This window comes from Engystomops pustulosus, chromosome 2 (genome assembly GCF_040894005.1).
Source record: "Engystomops pustulosus chromosome 2, aEngPut4.maternal, whole genome shotgun sequence".
Classification (NCBI taxonomy): domain Eukaryota; kingdom Metazoa; phylum Chordata; class Amphibia; order Anura; family Leptodactylidae; genus Engystomops; species Engystomops pustulosus.
The window spans coordinates 44,768,653-44,787,806 of NC_092412.1; the positions used below are offsets into that span (position 1 = coordinate 44,768,653).

The window sequence follows — 19,154 nt, forward strand, 5'->3', positions numbered from 1 at the left end:
TCAAAGATTTGGGCTCCTTTATTGACACTTATTATTGCAACTTATTTGGAAAAAAAACTGTTAAAGAAAAGTTCATAATTTTATGGTGCTCATGTTGGAGCATTTTTGGAGTAGATAAATCATCTGACAAGTTCCCTTTAAAGTTTTAACCCCTGAGAATACACCTGCTTTACCTCAAATATGATCTGTAAGCACTTCATAAACCAGCGTAAACACTGTTATTGCTTCTCACATCTATCACAATTGTGGTTCTAAGATGAACCCATTTGCCCTCCATGATTCAGGCTGGTTCCTCTTCTGATCTTGTCTTTCCTCTAGGTTTCAGGCTTTGCCCGCTCTATGATACTATGTAAATAAGTAATCAGTGAATAATTACTGATGTGGCTGCTCACTCTCTACAAGACTCATCAAATATATATGCGGTATGCTAATGCACGAGATGTGGATGAAATGTCTGGAACCCAACCATTTCCTTGACAACCATCTAGCAGTTCACTGCAGTCATTTGACACTCTTACAGGAATGCCATCATCGTTCTTGTCAATTTCATCGTTTCATGTGTAAATGAACAAATATTATGTTTTTTGAGCTTCCATCAAATTCAACTTAACAGCAGAGGAAGAAGCCAAGACACACATTATAGGTATACAAGTGAAAGAAAGTTTACCAAGATAATAGAAGCAGGGTAATGTGACATGTCCTGAGTGCTTGGAAGTGATCTGAGTTGCTGTATGGAGGGGTAACCATAGCGCCCCAAGACTAAATGAATACCTATTACAGAATGCCCAAGGATTTAATGAAAAGTTAATAATTTTACAATGGGCCCACAGCCTTTTCTAGCCCTTTCTTCCCAGGAGTTTCTTTAGACCTTCCACCATCTATAAAATCTACTCACATATGAATATATAGTTCCAAAAAAGCCACTGCCTGACAAACATGATAGCATCTTACCATCCGGAGTAACCAATATGCCCAATCCTTCAAAACCACCTCCAACTTTTTGCATCCATTATTCAGTGATACTCCACGGATTCCTGGTGAATCAGGGCTTCTATCTGTGGCACCGTTTATGCCACGTAAAACAGGCAGAGGGATGGAGAACTGGGCAAGTCAAATATTCACCAGCAGTAAGCCGCCATCAAGGTAGTAGGGCAGTGACTCAATCTGACTTACATACAGTAATTTATTTGGTGCTTTTTCGGGTACTGTCCATGTAAACCAAAACTATGGCCGTTTACAGCCTCTTTGTAAGCCCCACTGGCAGTTCTGGTCCATTAATTCATCAAAATGGCAACTCTTTATTTGAACGGTCATTGAATGTCATTGTGAGTGAAACATCTAGGCAGGTAAATCTTCATTAGACAACCCCTTGGACCATAAAACAATTGAGCAGAATAAATGTAACTGCTAGGATTCTTCATTATGAGACCTACTAGTTGGCCAGCACTAAGCGCTCCAATCAGGTACCAAGATAAGGAACGAAATTCACATTAAATGAAAAGTAACTGATATCAGAAGTACCAACTCCATAGACCAAAATAAGTAAAAAAAAAAAAAAAGGAAAGTAGATAAACAGATTGACAAATTTGGTAATTCCAACAAACTATCAATTTCATGCCATACCTGTTTTCCATCCAATGTATAGAGACGCTTCACCACCCCAGAATCCAGTTTTATGGCATCAGTTATATCAGTGAGAACTTGCTCGAATGAGTGGGCTGTTTTCTTGTTTAGAAGGATCCGGACGGCTTTGCGCGGTTTCACACCACTCCTGATGATGGTGACGAGCTTTGGCCTTATAAAATCTTTGCTCTCTCTTCCCTCAGAGGTGCTAGGTTTGGGTGTAGCTAGAGGCTGCACTGCACGGGGGCTGCCGGTTGTCTTCACATTCACAGACCAGTTCGGGTTTACATTCTTTGTGTACTCCAGTTTCTTAAAAGGCTCAATAGATCCACACACATAACTTTGTCCTAAAAGATAAATCGTGGTTACTGTTTTGCTCACATTTTTGGTCTAGTAATAGTTAAATGAGATGATGCAAATAAGTACTACTCAAGAGGAGGATTACAGTAAGCTCAAGTCCCGCCATGTTTCAGGTCACATTTCAGTTTATATGATATGCAATCCTTCCAATTTATACATCTAGATGTTTGGGGCATCATTCTTGCTATTTCTGGTAATGCTCAACCTCATTCATACGAGAGGTGCTGAAACGGGCGGCTTTTCTATCTATGGCTGCCTTAAAGTGGTTACAGTAAGTTTGATTGTTGTCCCCAATCCACCGGAAGTAACATTCATAACAGTAAAGGTCCAATTGCAGGGATCCCCATCAATCACGATAAAGGGGGTCTCACTCTCACTAATTAAACCCTTTGTGGCCGATGGTCATTGATGTCTGAATGTCCAGGTCAATTTTTGCAGTTCTGCTATGCGCTTCTTTAAATGACAATATCTCTGGAAACGCTTTACATATCAAAAAAATGTTTACTTTGTTTTTCTCATGACAAGTGAGACTTTAACTTGATAGGATAGGTTTTTTAGATATTGGGGCAGATTTACTTACCCGGTCCATTCGCGATCCAGCAGCGCTTTCTCTGCGCTGGATTCGGGTCCGGCTGGGATTCATTAAGGTAGTTCCTCCGCCGTCCACCGGGTGGCGCTGCTGCGCTGAAAAGCATCGGAACGCACTGGAGTTCACCGAGCCGGGCTGAGTGAAGGTAAGTGCAAGCTCCGCGACAGATTTTTTTTTTTAATGCGGCGTTTTTTTCCGAATCCGTCGGGTTTTCGTTCGGCCACGCCCCCCGATTTCCGTCGCGTGCATGCCAGCGCCGATGCGCCACAATCCAAACGTGTGCGCCCAAATCCCGGAGCAATTCAGGGGAAATCGACGCAAATCGGAAATATTCGGGTAACACGTCGGAAAAACACGAATCGGGCCCTTAGTAAATGACCCCTATTGTCTTTTTTTTTTTTACTATAAATAATAGTTTGAAAAAAAATTTGGGGGGACATTTTTCCAATTAAAGATTTTTTAAACAATAGTAAAACTGAATCAACTTTTAGCAAAATATGTTATAAACACGAACAGTGTCATTCCATCACCTTTTCTCCAAGTTCAGCTACAAATGGGTCTGTATTCTATCCAAAAAACAATGGATAGCAAAAACACCCGTATGAATGAGCCCTAACAAAAGTGGAATAGTATATATATGAAACCTTTTCAAAAAATCTCTTTAAGAAGACCACCCATCAACCCAGTTTCTGTTCCACCTTATGTGACTGTATGCATATTGGCCATTTACTCACTTTTCAATGTGATAATGGGCGGTTGTCTCAAAAAGGTTGAACTGTTTCGGCACAATACAACCCCCTCCCCCTCGTGTCCCCTCAACCTTGAAAAAATGGACAGAAGCTCAGTCATTTTCCAGTTATTTTAACTAGAACTGCAGCTTCAAGCTAATTCATACTGGAATCATTTAGTAAGAGACGACAGAAGAGATCTGGAGGATTTCCAGTTTATTGCACACTGACGGCATCAGGCAGCTCTGAGGGTGAAAACCAGCACAATCCCTTACTACAGATCACAGTTCACAAGAACAAGGGACTGTGGCTGTGTTATTACTGCAATCCAGTCTAATATGTAGTCTGCAGATTTCCATGCTTTTAATTACTCTAAAACTGTGACCTGGTCATTGCTGGGGTCACAATAGTTGGTAGCTAAGATCGGTATCAGATGATGAGTAACTGTCCATATGGTACAAATAAGCTCCTTGTGGTACGTTTACAAGGTATAAGATTCAGGGACATTGTATCAGTGTCATTGGGGACTGGTGCTTTAATGGGGATGGGGATGTAATGGGGATATATGGGATATTTTATAGTAATGCTATGTTATACAGCAATCATGTTTTGCTACACTGTCATGGAAGCTATACACAATGGAGGAATGTAGGCTGAACCCACAAAGGATCATCTAATGTCTTTCAGGGTGTCGGGACTTTGTTAAGAACCCGATGAAGCAAAAAAGCGATGACTTAAAGGAAACCTACCATGAGGAATCTACTATCAGAAGTAGATCTGATGGTAGCTTACTCCTGCCTGCCTATAATAATCCTGGAACCTAACCTAACTTAAAAACTTTATTTTTATAAAATGTAAATGAACTACAGAGGCTTCTGGGGTGTGTATTAGCCTTATCTTCCAGTGCCTCGCTAGTACACGCCCCAGGGCGATCATGGGAATTCCGAATTTATATGAGTTTATAATGTTTTCATATATTTAAAAAAATCAAACCTCCTATACAAAAAAAAAAATCATTTTGCCATGTTCTGGTGCTATTAACTTTTTTATACTTTAGTGTACGGAGCTGTGTGTGGTGTCATTTTTGCGACTTTTGCCCCCTAGTATATGTGCTGAAAAACTTGGCTTATACTCGAGTATATACGGTACTAAATCTACATCTATATATACAGCTGTTTTGTAAAGGTCTCAGAGGTTTGTTAGAGAATATTAGCGAACAAACAGCATAATAAAAACAAGGTTTATTACAGGATCGTCAGGAATCCTGACAGTAGATTCTTAAAATATCTCTCATCCCTATACAGTTTTTACCATTCTCTTAAATGTACCCTATGGGACACATTTATCATAGTGGCTGTGCCAGTTTTCAGGTGCAGCTTGCATATAGATGCATGTACAACCTGCTCGCACATATAATTATAAGGCATGTGTGCCAGTTTTGTAACGTGGCTGCATTTTACCCAATGCAACACAAAATTCTGCACTGAAATTCTGCACTGTTCCGATGCACAGTTGGACCCTATGGTAAAGGTGCACAAAAAAGTTGGGGCACTCTGTCATAGCAGTGCAGGGTTACCAGCTCCATGAAGAACATGCTCCACAAATCATGAATCTAGCACCCTCAGGACACTACACAGGCAAACTGCACCTAGGGTGCATAGGGTTTTTGATTAATAGGGTACATTTTAGACAATAGGAAAAACTGTGTAGGGATAAGAAACACTTGGAGACTCTACTGTCAGATTAGTAAGTAGATTTCGTTTAGGTTTAAAAAAAATATCCCAAGCTCTGAACATTTATTATTGTTGTTCCGTCAGTTTTTTTCTTGCTGCACTTTGTGGACCGTATACCGTATATACGATCTGTGTGCGCCAAAATACTGCTGCTTTTCCAACAGCAGCACTTTTCCTGCACTTCTAGGTTCCCAACACTTTTTTGCCGCAAAATTAATCCAGATAAAAGCTGGTCTACCAAGTTCTATTTCACCTTCATAAATGTGGAGTCAGTTCAGACCCTTTTCGGTTGTGCAACAGTTCATTAAGCCTTTGGTCATAATCTTATAGTCTAACTTACTGCACAATTTGTGCGCCAAAATGAAACGTTCTCCAACCAATCTGACTGAGCTGGAGCTATGATCAAAGGAAGAGTGGAGCTGGTGGAGACATAGGCCCACATTTACTAAAAACAGTGCAAACTGCACTATGTATAGTTTTCCTTTATAGTGTGCAGGGTTTTCCAGATTCAGGATTTCTAGCGCACGCTCTGGATGAATCTGGTACCCCCTGTACTGCTCCGACAGAGTGCAGCAGCTTTAACATAGGGCGTGCTGCACATTTCTAACAGAATTTGCATGATAAATCTGATTGAGCACCGGAACGCACCTTTTAGTGCAGAAATTTGTGTTGCAGGAAGAATAGTGCAGCCGCTACACAAAAGGGTCGTATGTGACACATATGTGGCACAGGCACTTTTTAAATACATGTGCAAGCTGTTTGCACTGAAAAGAACGTGCACAGTCCAACAGAAAACTGGTGCAAGAACCTTAGTAAATTTGGACCAAACATATATCAGATGTCATTTTAATCAAAGGTGGTACCACAAGATATTGGCTTAGGGGGCCAAATAAGTATACACTCCGAACTTGGCACTTTTTTAATAAGCAAAAATCTAAACTTGTTATTTTCGTTACACTTTACAAATATTTGATTCTTTGTGTTGCTCTAAATGAAGAAATGTTCAAGGGATATGAATACTTTTTCAACCCACTGTACAGCAGCTTGTCCTATCCTAATGTTTGGCCATTTATATGCTGACCTTGGAAAAACCAATTACAAATGGGATGTTTAGTATATCAGTGAGATGACCCATCACACTATTAAGGTACGAGGAAGACTTGTGTAATTCCTAATCAGAGAGTTAATATCATGTAGTACTGACTGGTAAATGACTACTTTAGATCTGCTACATTGGTAATTGCATCGTCAAGTGAAAATGGCTTCATGAAAATGAGTCTACTTGACCCATGGTGCACATGGGTGATTGTAGAACAAAAGATCTCTGTTCCTCCCTTATGGATTGTAATTAGTAAGCTGCATAGGCACAGTGTGTTGTAGACCAACCAGTGGTGGCCCCTGATAGGCTGCTCTTGTTCACAGCAATATGAAAGTCTTATCCCCATTATTATTTCTTTTCCTTTAAAGTCGATGGTCAGTTTTAGCTGGGTGTAACTGTAATGCATCTCAATTTTAGTATCCAGATTATAACATCAAGACCCACCACCACCCCCTTGTATAAGAAATCTCCATAGGAGTGGCTGCCCAGGTCTGGACAACTCGTAATTGACCCAGCTAGGTACTTCTGTGCAAACCACTCCTCTTTTAGGGTCCCATTCACTGTTCAGAGATAACATTGCAGGTAACATTGGATGAAAGAAAGACCCTATATTTGAGTTTGACACCAACCTTCAGTTAGCTGATCTAGGGAAATGATCTTCCTGATTCCATCCACTGTATAGATAGTTCTCACTCCCTGGGGTAGATTTACATTATCGGAAAGAGTTCTGGTCAAATCCGCCAGGAGAGCCTCAAAAGATCGGAATCGGTCAGGGGAGATAGCGTAGACAATTCCCTTAAAATATCGGTCACCGTTGCGATAGAATCGGACCTTCTTCGCCTTCTTTTCTGAACTCAGGGCCTGCAGAGTACGGGTTCGGTAAAAACTGCAGTGGGCGCTATGGGTAGGACTTGGTAGCCCATTGGCTCGAGAACTTCTGCTGTACCTTTGCGCTTTATCACGTTCATCAAAATGTTCAAGCTCCATGTCTCTCCCGAAGGACATTGTAAAGAGTCTGTGAAGACAAAAAAAATAAATTTTATTCATTGAAGGACTTGAAAATCCTCTGCACACATAAATAGCTGGGATTGTCATATAATTGTTCGTAAACACCTTACGTGGGCCGCAAGAAGAACCGCGTCTCTCATTAAAACCGCTACTATTTTAGTAGCATTGTAAGACTATGACTAAGGCTTTTGTTGCATTCATATAATTGTGTTCGAGAACCATTAAGGTTCAGTTTCCAATGTAGAAATAATGTCATTAACCTTGGGAGCATACGTTTTTTTTAGTAGCTACTAGAAATAAGACAAAGACTGTAAAAACAACAATATAACAACCATGTTAGTCACATAGAATGCCCACCACCTCAGCAGAAAATGTAGATTGATTCCAACAATCAACCTGTAACAATGAACTGTAAGCCTCAATGTTCTACACCACGAAATATAGATTTTTTTATTATTAAATTATTCATAAACTTTGACTTTGACACAGTTTGATCAAAAAATTATTGTAGGCTGGTTTAACTTAAAAGTTTATTCCCAGGATATTTCTAACTAGGTGACTAATATCATATTGGAGGAGGTGCAAGAACTGGCACTCCCATCATCCACTGTTTAAAGTCACATCCATTTGTCACATGGCCTGCATTTCCTATTTATATTTAGTGCATGATTGCCGCAGCTGCCATCTTACATTACATTGGCCCCATGGTCATAGGCGGTGAAAGACTTAAAGGGGTATTCCCATCTGGGCATTTACATTTAATTAAATTCATTTGCCATATGTAAACATTTCTTCAATTGGATGTTATTTAAAAAAATGTTCCTGTGTGAAGATAATTTCTCATAAATGTAGTTATTCTGTCCCTTAGAAACGAGATACTTTCCTCGGATACGACCACGTCACACTCTGGCAGCAGTGGCCAGACTTGCGCTATAGAGTCCTGCCAAACCAACAGGATTCAGCAATCATTACCACAGGACGGCTGTACGACATGTAGTAACTCCCGGACATTTCATATACAATAACCTTTTGTTTCTTTGTGCACTCAATCTATCAGACGTGGCCGTATCCGAGGAAGCTATCTCGTTTCTAAGGGACAACATGGTTACAGTTATGAGAAATTATCTTCACACAGGAACATTTTGTTTAATAACATCCAATTGAAGAAATGTTTATATATGGCAGATTAATGAAATTGAATGCAAGTGCCCAGATGAAAATACCCCTTTAAGGATATCTACCATCAGATTTACTGATGGTAGACTGCCCAAACTTACTACTTTGTTTTCCAAGTATATGGCACCCAGTTTTCTTATGTAACTGAACAGCTGTATTCTTGCAAAAACATGGAAATGAGCAGGAAGTGCTCTGGCTTACATCACCAATGCCCCTGTTGGCTCCACCATCAGCTTAAACATGCATGTCCCCACATTTTTTATTTTAGCTTGGTCCTGCAAGTCGATCAGCCTATACAGTGGGTACGGAAAGTATTCCGATCCCTTTAAATTTTTCACTCCTTGTTTTATTGCAGCCAATTGGTAAGATCTTTTTTTTGCTCATTAATGTACACTCTGCACCCCATCTTGGCAGGAATAAAAACTATAATGTAGATATTTTAGCTAATTTATTAAAAAAGAAAACTGGTCATAAGTATTCAGACCCTTTGCTGTGACAACTAACATGCTATCCATTTCCTTCTGATCCTCCTTGAGATGGCTCTATTCCAACAGTTTTAAAGGGGACCTGTCACCACATTTCACTAATAAGCCAAATAACAAATTCCCATAGCTCTATACTATCTTAAGCTCACACAGTTTTTAGCTTAAAATTCATAGTCACTATCCCCAGTCTGTAAGACTACCAGCTTCTGAAGAAGTTTGGGATGACCACCTAAGCAACGACGGGAGAAGAGCCTTGGTAAGAGAGGTAAGGAAGAATCCCAAGATCACTGTGGCTGAGCTCCAGAGATGCAGTAGGGAGATGGGAGAAAGTTCCACCATGTCACCTATCACTGCAGCCTCCACCTGTGCCGACTGAGGCCTCCCCTCAGTGAAAGACAATGAAAGCCGCATACAGGTTTCAAAAAAGGACATGAAAGACTCCCAGACTATGAGAAATAAGATACTTTGGTCTGGTGAGACGTAGATTGAACGTTTTGGTGTTACTTCTAAGCGATATGTGTGGTGAAGACCAGGCACTGCTCATCACCTGCCAAATACAATTCCAACAGTTAAACTTGGTGGCAGCATCAAGCTATGGGGGTGTTCTTCAGCTGCAGAGACTGGTTGCAATTGAAGGAAGGATGAATGCGGCCAAGTTCAGAGATATCCTGGATGAAAACCTCTTCCAGAGTGCTCTGGACCATTCTTGACCATGCTTGACCATTCTTGACTGACCCAGCCAGAGCCAAGACCTAAACCCAATTGACCATCTCTGGAGAGACTTGAAAATGGCTGTCCACCAATATTCACCATCCAACCGGTCTGATGGTAGATGTCTTTTAAAGGGGTTTTCTATGCATATCTAATATCCTATCTACTTGTACCTTCTCTTCTACCAGGATAAAACCAGGAGCACTACCCCAAGTGGCCGTGCCATAGAGGTTTATGGGACACCTCTAAGGATATGCACCTCCTGAACTTCACTGAGTTCATGCTTAACTGGTCACACTAGATCTTGTTGCAGGCAGAACAACATTTATCAATGTGTCTCCTGATTTGACTGTGTCCATCAAATGTGCTTAAGATGGATAACAAAAAAAGTTATGGCTATAGAATGGTGCTGGCACCAGTAGTAGATGGGGTAGGAACTCCCATTAAAAAACTGATTTATTCAAAAAGGTTAAAATAATCACATACAGTCCATCTGACGCGTTTTGGGGTTGACACCCATGTGACCAGAAATGAAATGGACCTGCAAGTTCTGGTTTTCTCTGGCAAATGGCATCTAAGTTGGCTTCCAAGAAGGTCCCATTATAGAAAGTTGGGCCCTCAGTCTATCCAGACACGTGCACACTGCTAACACGTAAACAAGTAACCAGCAGGAAGTCATTTTCTGGGGCTCTGGCAATGCACCTCCTGTTTATGACTTGCACCAAAGCCAGTTATATAGATTCAATTGCCTGAGGATACTGTCTAGATTAGGAGTTACACAGTGTTCCTCTAATATCTTTGAGCTGTGCCTATATGCATATATGTCTATATTTATAGCATTTTACAGATCCTCATACTTCTGTGACTTAGTGTATGTTAGTAGTTTCACATATGTCAAAAATCATCTAAAATAATTTTGTTTTCAGCCTTGTCTTCAAATTTCTGACAGGTGTGTGGGAAGACATTTACGCCTGAGTTTTATACTCTCGGATATCTTAGAGACAGAAATTAAAAGTTTTAGGGGGTCTCACAGCTGCTTCTCCCCAGCCATCAAACGTCTTGTCTATTGTTCCTTGTACAATGGGGGAGTATGCAGCTGTTACATACTGACATATTATGGGGGGATGCAGTGGGGGACTAAATGAAATGACTACTATTTGGCTTAAAAAATTATAGCCAAACCTGCAGCAAATTTACCATGTATAGGGTAGAGTCACACATCATGAAAACTGCAGCAATGAAAGCAATAAGTGTCAAACCTAACACCATGGTACATGCTGCATAAAGGCTTTGGGGAAACACGTGCATACGTCTCTTCTTTATATAAAACCGGGACATAAAAATCAATATTCTTAACCCAAAAAAGAGAATCAAGATGATAACTGGGACAACAATTATTAATAAAAAAAATTGTAATTAATAATGGTTAATCTAAGATAGAATATCCTAACATTGACAAATCGAAAATCAGCTTTTGTGTCTTTATTGTTGCTGCTTTTACCTACAATGACTATTCAAGGCAGCCATTCATTATAATGTGACAATGTGTTGCCTCTACGCCTAAATTGAGTGGGGCCAGACCTTCTTCAATGGTCAAGAGGCTTGTGCGGTGTCATTGTGACCTTTGAGCCATCTGTTAGTAAACAATGTCCTATTCCTCTTCACTTCTCCGTATGAATGGACATTGTCTTTACTGGGGCCAACATCTGTGCAGGCTACATATGTGCTATTGACTGCTTTTATCGCTCTGCTGTTTATCACCCTTTTATGGACATCAGGCATTGGAGATAGCTGATCATTTAATATTTACCAAGCAGCTTTACTTAGATGGCCCCTAGTCAGGAGGCTCTGTATTTTAGGGTTATAGTTTATGTATGCGCATGTTCCTATACCATATAATTCCATACAATCATGTATTTCTTCATACATCAGTATCTTTTTATGGGAAAAGGATTTAGTGTCCACATTTCCAGCTGCTACTGGGACCTTCCGATTTCTATGAAGAGAAGCTTGGGCAGTTGGATTTTAACATATCCAACCAAGAAGTATTAAGCATTTTACCTTGAATATACTCATACCACATGCACACCTGGCTAATCGATTGTTAGGGGGGGGCGCTCTGTTCACCTGCTAAATGGATATGCTACAAAGTGCTGGACCGGACAAATCACAGACAACAACGGGGCCCTACAGATTCCTTCGACTATAACTGGGTCCATGAGATTTTCACCATGGGGTCCACACACTGCACTATGTGTGCAACATTTAAACCTAGATCTGCAATAGAAGCTAATGTAGTTACTGCACATGTAACGTGTGCAATATCGGGCAGCCTGTGTGTCATCGGCATGTATGATTCTTTCACAAGCCATAACCTTGGGCAGGAATAGGACACGCTCATAGTTTTGCGGATCAAGTTCCATTTACACAGATGAAATTTGTGGCCAGATCACAGACACCATTCTATAAAACCAGTCACCCAGCACACAGTGTCTCACCGAACTGTGACCATGTCGTGTGGACACGCAGCAATAAATAGGACACATACTGTTCCTGCCTAGATTTGCTGCACGGACTCACTGGAGAGGGGAGGGGTGAGGAACGCTCACCGCGGATCTCGTCCGGGTGAATGTAGCCTTATACAGAAAGTGGTGGAAACCATGGGCATGTGTATAAGCACACAGTAATAAATGAGGGTGTGTGCTAGCCATGGAAAATCAGCTAGAACATGTCCATGGACAAAATTCATGTGCTTGTAGCCTAAGGTGTATGGCAGATTGACCTTTGAGGATCCCCCAGCCTGATATAACAGTTGTCATTGTTTCCTTGATGAAGGCTAACTAGTCAGGGCAGTTGTTTGCAAGGTGTTATGTGTATTGTACGTATAATAAAGAATGTATAGTTCTTATACATTTCTTCACAATCCTAGTATAAACCCCTTTGATCTTTAGGCTACATGATGGTAGTGGAGTCTTCAGATTCATGGAGGCCTTGTCTTATCTCTTCAAAGAAATGACATATTTACACTCTTTATATTCTGTATAATGTGAGATACTTTCCAGAGGGAATTTCTCAGTTATGACATCCTATAGACTCGGAGATAATGTGCATGAAGATATTAACAACAAATTGTTGGGATTTGTAATGACAAGATGATAACATCTGCTTCCTTAGCAAAAAAAAATCAGAAACGACCTACACATAGAAACATCATCGTATAGGAGGCTGGCGCCAGATGTACACGACACAATCAGCACCCGGTGAAATATTCCTCTTCTCTTCCCTCACATTATACTTGATGTTTATTGAAACAAATGTTGGGTGCAGGATTAATTCTCTATACAAGTCTCTATACAATGGGGGACATTTACTTAAAGTGTCGGTGTCTGCATTGGCTTTGTTACCGACCCGCTCTCGGAAAGAAGATACACATTTAATATTGTGGAGCTGCGCAGAGACATTTCTGGCGCCGAGACCATTTTCTGTCCCGGGACCAAAATCTGTCCCGAGCACCAGAAATGTGTCCAACAGTCCCTGCTAGACCAGTTTTCTTTTGGTCTACTTTCCGCCAGTTTACAGCGGCCAAAAAGGGCTGCGACACATATTAATTGTGTCTGAGTTTCCACTCCGCCAAAGCCACGCCCCTTTTCGGAGAAGAGTCGGAGCAGACGGAAAAAGTCATTTTTTCTGTCCCCGACAGCTAATAAATAGGTAGGAGAGCAGAACAAGTGGTGAAAGCGCCACAAAACTGGCGGAAACACCATAGTAAATGTCCCCCAATGTGTGGTGTGTATATAGCTTATCTACTGGCCTGCATTTACCCCATGGAAAATAAATAGCATACGTTTGTTACGGCACACACTGCATTGGTGAGATAAGCTGTAAACGTCTGTTAGTAAAAGGTACGAGGTAAACTTTAATACCTTAATACTAAAATAGAAGGTATGAGGTAAACTTTACTACATTAATACTAAAATAGAAGGTATGAGGTAAACTTTACTACCTTAATACTAAAATAGAAGGTATGAGGTAAACTTTACTACCTTAATACTAAAATAGAAGGTATGAGGTAAACTTTACTACATTCATACTAAAGTAGAAGCTATGAGGTAAACTTTACAACATTAATACTAAAGATTTTCCATACCCACATGACAAAAGGAAAACTAGCTGATCGTGGAGGGGTCTGACTGCTAGGACACCAGACTTACAGACGACCCCTTGTTACAGACGGACCTCTCTGCCAACTGTGAGCTCTGGTGATGGTCTCTGGATGCTTTACATTAGTCCCAGGTTGCAATGATCACCTGTCAGGTGTCTGTAATGAAGTTATATTGACAATCTTTGTTACCATGACAGCATAAAATTTTGAAAATCCAATAATCACAGGGACGCATTTTTTTATTATGGAGTTACAATTATAATATATACCTGTTGCAACTTAGAAAAAATTCAACTTAAGTACAAACTTAAAGAACCTATCTTGTACGTCACCCGGGGACCGCCTGTAGTCTACACTTATCCCAGGTATTCCAATTTATGAAATAGCCTGATGTGAACATGGTCCTACAAAGCCACGTTTACAGTTCAATGGTTGGCACATATTATTTTAGAGTCTAGGTGCTGTATTATGATGCAGAATTTTAGCAGTGATTTGCACTTGATGTTATATTGTGTTGCACGGTCTTAATATATTTGGCGCACCATAAGATGTACAAATGACAAACCAGATTCATGAAGAGGTTCAGAAGTTGATATACCTGCTTTCTGTTGGTCTAATGATGCATTGAAAAATGTGCCAAATAAAATTGTCAGGAAACCTAAAGTGCAGAAAAGGTTTTGCGTTTCAAGAGCTGCGCCCAAATTGAGCAACAAAAGATAGATAAAAGTGTCAGAAAACGAGGTTTCGCCAAAACACTGTAAATCTGTCGGAACACTAGCAGAGTAAAATGCCCTGAGATTTTCCAACAAAAACAGACAAAAAACCATTAATAAATGTGCCCCAATGAGTTTAGTACTGTTTTAGGGTATTGGTATGGGGACCCTCTGAGTAAAACTCTAGTTATAACAACTTACATAAAATACATATAAAAAGATGCAATCTGCTGTCCAGTGCTGGAATATACACTAGTAGATGGAGAGGAACACTAGTGGATTAGGTTTTCAGATATGTTTCGGGCGTGGAATGAAGAATATAAAAAATATATAAACCTTCAACAATTCACCAGATCTATTGCCGAAATAGCTTTAAAACCACATAACATTTGGAATACATATTTATTATCCAAATTCTATTTAAGATCTCTTCAATAACAAGAATGGGGGCTGTGACATGTACCATGACATATGGTTGTCACTATGAATACATGTGAATACATGTGAATGTGAATAGACTGTGGTGGATGTCACTTCAAATAAATGCCTAAGATCATCGAGCAAAACCAGTCCTGCCTTAAGTTGCAATATAAATTTTTTGACACATAAAAATATTGAGCTTTAAATCTATAGAGAAAAAAAGTCTGGTGCTTAAACCCTGAGGATTATAAAAATATCGTAAAATACATATGAGTACTAACGTTTTTAAAAGTAGATCATCAATACTGATAAAGGATCAAAGTGATACTGAAGGCTACAAATCGGGCTTTCTGTTCTGGGTGCAAAAACCTTTCAATGTAAAAGGGAGGCTATTATGAATCTCAGCCACTTTAACCCCATCAATAACTTAGACCAGGAAATGTGATATCATAATCCAGCATGATAAACCAGGTACACCTACTCATAGATCCAGGCAACATAACTGTGGTTATCTTCTTATATTTGTTATCCATGGCCTCCTTCCTTCTAAAATCAACTTTTATGATCATGCTAATGAGCCTTAAGAACTCATGAGGGTGTTATGAAAGCCCCTCTGTGCTGCAACTTCACAGGCTGCACAGTGTGCAATGAGCAATTCCCCCTCGCACTGTGCGCCAAAACTTCCTCTGCTGCTGTGAGATTATATCAGGCAGAGGGAGGGGTGAAATGCAGAGGAAGAAGAGGGGGGACAGTGTAACAGCCTGTGAAGTTATAGCACTGGTAACACCCCAGAACCTTTTACGTCTCATTAGCATAATTTTAAAAGTTGATTTTAGAAGGAAGGTGACCATGGATAACAAATATAAGAAGATCACCACAGTGATGGTGCCCGAATCTGGTGTCCCTGGTTAATCATGCTTGATTTTGATGGTAGATTTCCTTTGACTATTAGTTCTCTGTATTCTATGGATGCGGCATGTAGACTGGAAGGTATTTGGTTATTTAGTGGTACTATAGTATAGAAATGTATTTGCACCTTTAGTATCTGTATGAATGTATTGTTTTGTATTGTATGGCGATATATATATAAGTACCGTATATTCCGGCTTATAAGACGACCTGGTGTATAAGACGACCCCCCTACTTTCCTGTTTAAAATATAGAGTTTAAGATATATTCGCCGTGTAAGACTACCCCTTTTCCAACGCATACAAAACACCGGTAAAAATTTAAAAAAAAAACAGATTTGAATTTAACATGGTCCTTTTTTTAATTTAAATTCTTATGACATGCAGGTATATAGCAGGAAAACTGTCGCTCATAAACATAAGGCATACAACAACAACATTACCATCGTCCATTTTACTGTAAATGTTACCATACTGTACCTTAAATTTTTATTTTATTAAATATTCCATGCCATGTACTCAGAAGCGGGAAAAAAATTCCAAATGCAATGAAAATGGTGAAAAAACGCATTTGCGCCATTTTCTTATGGGCTTGGATATTACGTCTTTCACTAAGCGCCCCAAATGACAGGTCTACTTTATTCTTTGGGTCGGTACGATTACGGGGATACCAAATTTGTATAGGTTTTATAATGTTTTCATACATTTACAAAAATGAAAACCTCCTGTACAAAAATAATTTTTTTGATTTTGCCAACTTCTGGCGCTAATAACTTTTTTATACTTTGGTGTACGGAGCTGTGGGTGGTGTCATTTTTTGCGAAATTTGATAATATTTTCAATTATATCATTTTTAGGACTGTGCGACCTTTTGATCACTTTTTATAGTATGGCAGTATATGGGGATTTTCCTCCTCATTCATTACAATGTGCTATCAGCACATTGTAATGAAGGGGTTAAAACGAAATAGCCTCGGGTCTTCGGAAGACCCGAGGCTACCATGGAGACGGATCGCCGCCCCCGATGACGTCACGGGGAGCAGCGATCCCAGGTAAGATGGCGGCGCCCATGCGCCGCTATCTTCTTGAGGCTGCCGGCAGCTTTGCCGGCAGCCCACGCTGTGAAAACACCCGCGATCGGTGCTAGCACCGATCGCGGGTGTTACCGGTAAGCCTTTGCTGCAATATGCAGCAAAGACTTACCGGCTATGGAGAGGGCTCAGCGCGTGAGCCCTCTCCATGCAGCGCGACCCGACCGCCGCCGTGAATACACAGCGGGCGGTCGGGATTACCGGCGTATAAGACGACCCCAGAGAAGACAGAAGATTTTTCTGTCTTCAAAAGTCGTCTTATACGCCGGAATATACGGTATAAACATTAAAATGAATACAAAAATGCAAAGTAAATTGAGAGATAGATATAGATAGGAGATAGCTATAAATGTGTATAAACACAAAAACCTGTAAGTACAGTATTTACTCAGATTTTTGTTCACATTTTGTTAGAAATCCCTTGTAAATCACTTGGAGTAGGGTGTGAGAATTCCCCACACACCCGTGTACTGTGAGTATATATCACTATATAACACTTACATCTCAGCCAATGCATTCAAAACTGTACTGTAGACTAAGGAAAGCCAGAAAGTATCAGGTTTAATTAGACACATACCATATGGACAGTCCCCATATGTATTGAAAATTAGTATAAAGCCAGATATTTACAGATTTCTGGACAATTAAAGAAAAGTGAATGTATGAATCTATCAAATAAACTTAAAGACATATTGCAGGTGATCTTAAAATCCTGAAATTCTCCTAAATTCCATTTTATTAAGTCACTTTTCAAAAATTTTTACGCCAGATGGCAAGTGTGCCAATGTTTTTTTACTACACCAGTCTATCTATCTATCATGGAGCGTAATGTTCCATTTTACATAAGCAATGCATAATTTTAAGTTTTAAAAGTCTTATGTAATGAGATCCCACCCTGGAGTGTTGCTAGAAAAGTCTAGAGCCCCAGGATGTATAAGTATAAGCTGTGTCCCTGTCACATTATAGCAGATACGCTCTATGAGCACCGCAAATAGTATTAAGCGTCCTTCATAATGTTACAAGAACCTAGCGCTAAAGGCTATCCATGTATCCTGAAATAAAAAGAACATAACAACAGGTCATAAAGGGGACATGTCAGGTTGTTTTTGGCCAGCATGTATATTTCTATAGCTAAAGTTTAGGATCCCAAACATACCCTGGAGATCAAAATAAGGCTACATTCACATGATGTATGCCCGCCGTACCGTAGTACGGCCAGCATACATCGGCGCTGCAGAGAGGAGCAGGGGATGAGCACAGCTCACCCCCGCCCCTCTCCATAGAAATATACAGCGCAAGGAGCCGTATTCCGTAGGAGGATAGAACATGTCCTATCTTTTTACGGGCTACGGAGCGGTACGGTTCCGCACGTGTGCTGCACCGTACCGCTCCCGTACAGGGCTGTGAGCCCATAGAAGTATATGGGGGACGTATATACGCCATATATATGTCGGACGTATATACGCCCCCATACGTTCGTGTGAATGTAGCCTAAGAGAATGCACACTTTCCTAAATGTTAAGGTTGTTGTGTAGTCCTATGTGAATATATCCCAACATGAGTAAAATAGCAGCATTTTATTTCATAAATTGTATTTACTCTAAGGTGGCTTCCACATGTTCAGTTTTTCAGAAGCAGTTTTTACAGCCAACAGCAGGTGTGGATCATAAAGGGTATCAGCCAAAGAAAGTTGGTCTTTACAAGTCTGTGATTTCTAGAATATTGCACCTTCACAACATCACAAACTCATTCAAGTCCCCAAAGAAAGCAGGTCGCCTGTGACAGACAAATGCAAGAGAACACTGGATAATGCAAAGAATCTCCATGGGTAATCGTCTCAACACTGCAACTGGAATTACCCGCCAGTTCAGAACTGAACAGGATTAGGATCACTCTTATCATACAGTGTCTTGTTTCATAGAATTTGGACTGAAAGCCTACTCTGCCCAAAGTGACCAAAGCTCTCATTGGCGGAAATAATACAAACTCTAGACTCACATTTGCTAAGGAGCATTTTAGTGATGAATGCAAGTTTAATTTATTTATCTGAACCCAAAGTGTGTAAAGAAGTCAGTGGAAGGTGGTGGAGGAAGTGTCATTGTTTGGGGAATGTTTTATGCAGCAGGACATTGACCTCTCATACAGCTACATGAATAAATGCTGCCTGTCTTGCATTACACACTCAATATGTCAGAAATTTTGATGCAGGACAATGCCTCCTGTCACACAGAAAAAAACGGGTAAAGCAGTTCTTTGAAACTGAAAATACTGAAACAATAAAATAGCCATCTCAGAATCCTGATCTAAACTCAATAGAAAACTTCTACAAAATTCATTGGTGAGAAAGT

General features: G+C 40.2%; 1 protein-coding gene across 5 annotated transcripts in view; it reads right to left on the minus strand.

Annotated features, from left to right (window-relative positions):
• Nucleotides 1-19,154, minus strand: part of DCLK1 (doublecortin like kinase 1) — a 212,467-nt gene that overhangs the window by 180,343 nt on the left and 12,970 nt on the right. For all 5 annotated transcript variants that reach the window (XM_072134414.1, XM_072134413.1, XM_072134418.1 and 2 more), the window contains exons 2-3: nucleotides 6,762-7,147; nucleotides 1,624-1,970 (exon numbers count right to left, since the gene is read on the minus strand). In XM_072134414.1, the coding sequence (XP_071990515.1) occupies nucleotides 1,624-1,970; nucleotides 6,762-7,147 (733 nt within the window). The remainder of the gene's footprint in view (nucleotides 1-1,623; nucleotides 1,971-6,761; nucleotides 7,148-19,154) is intronic.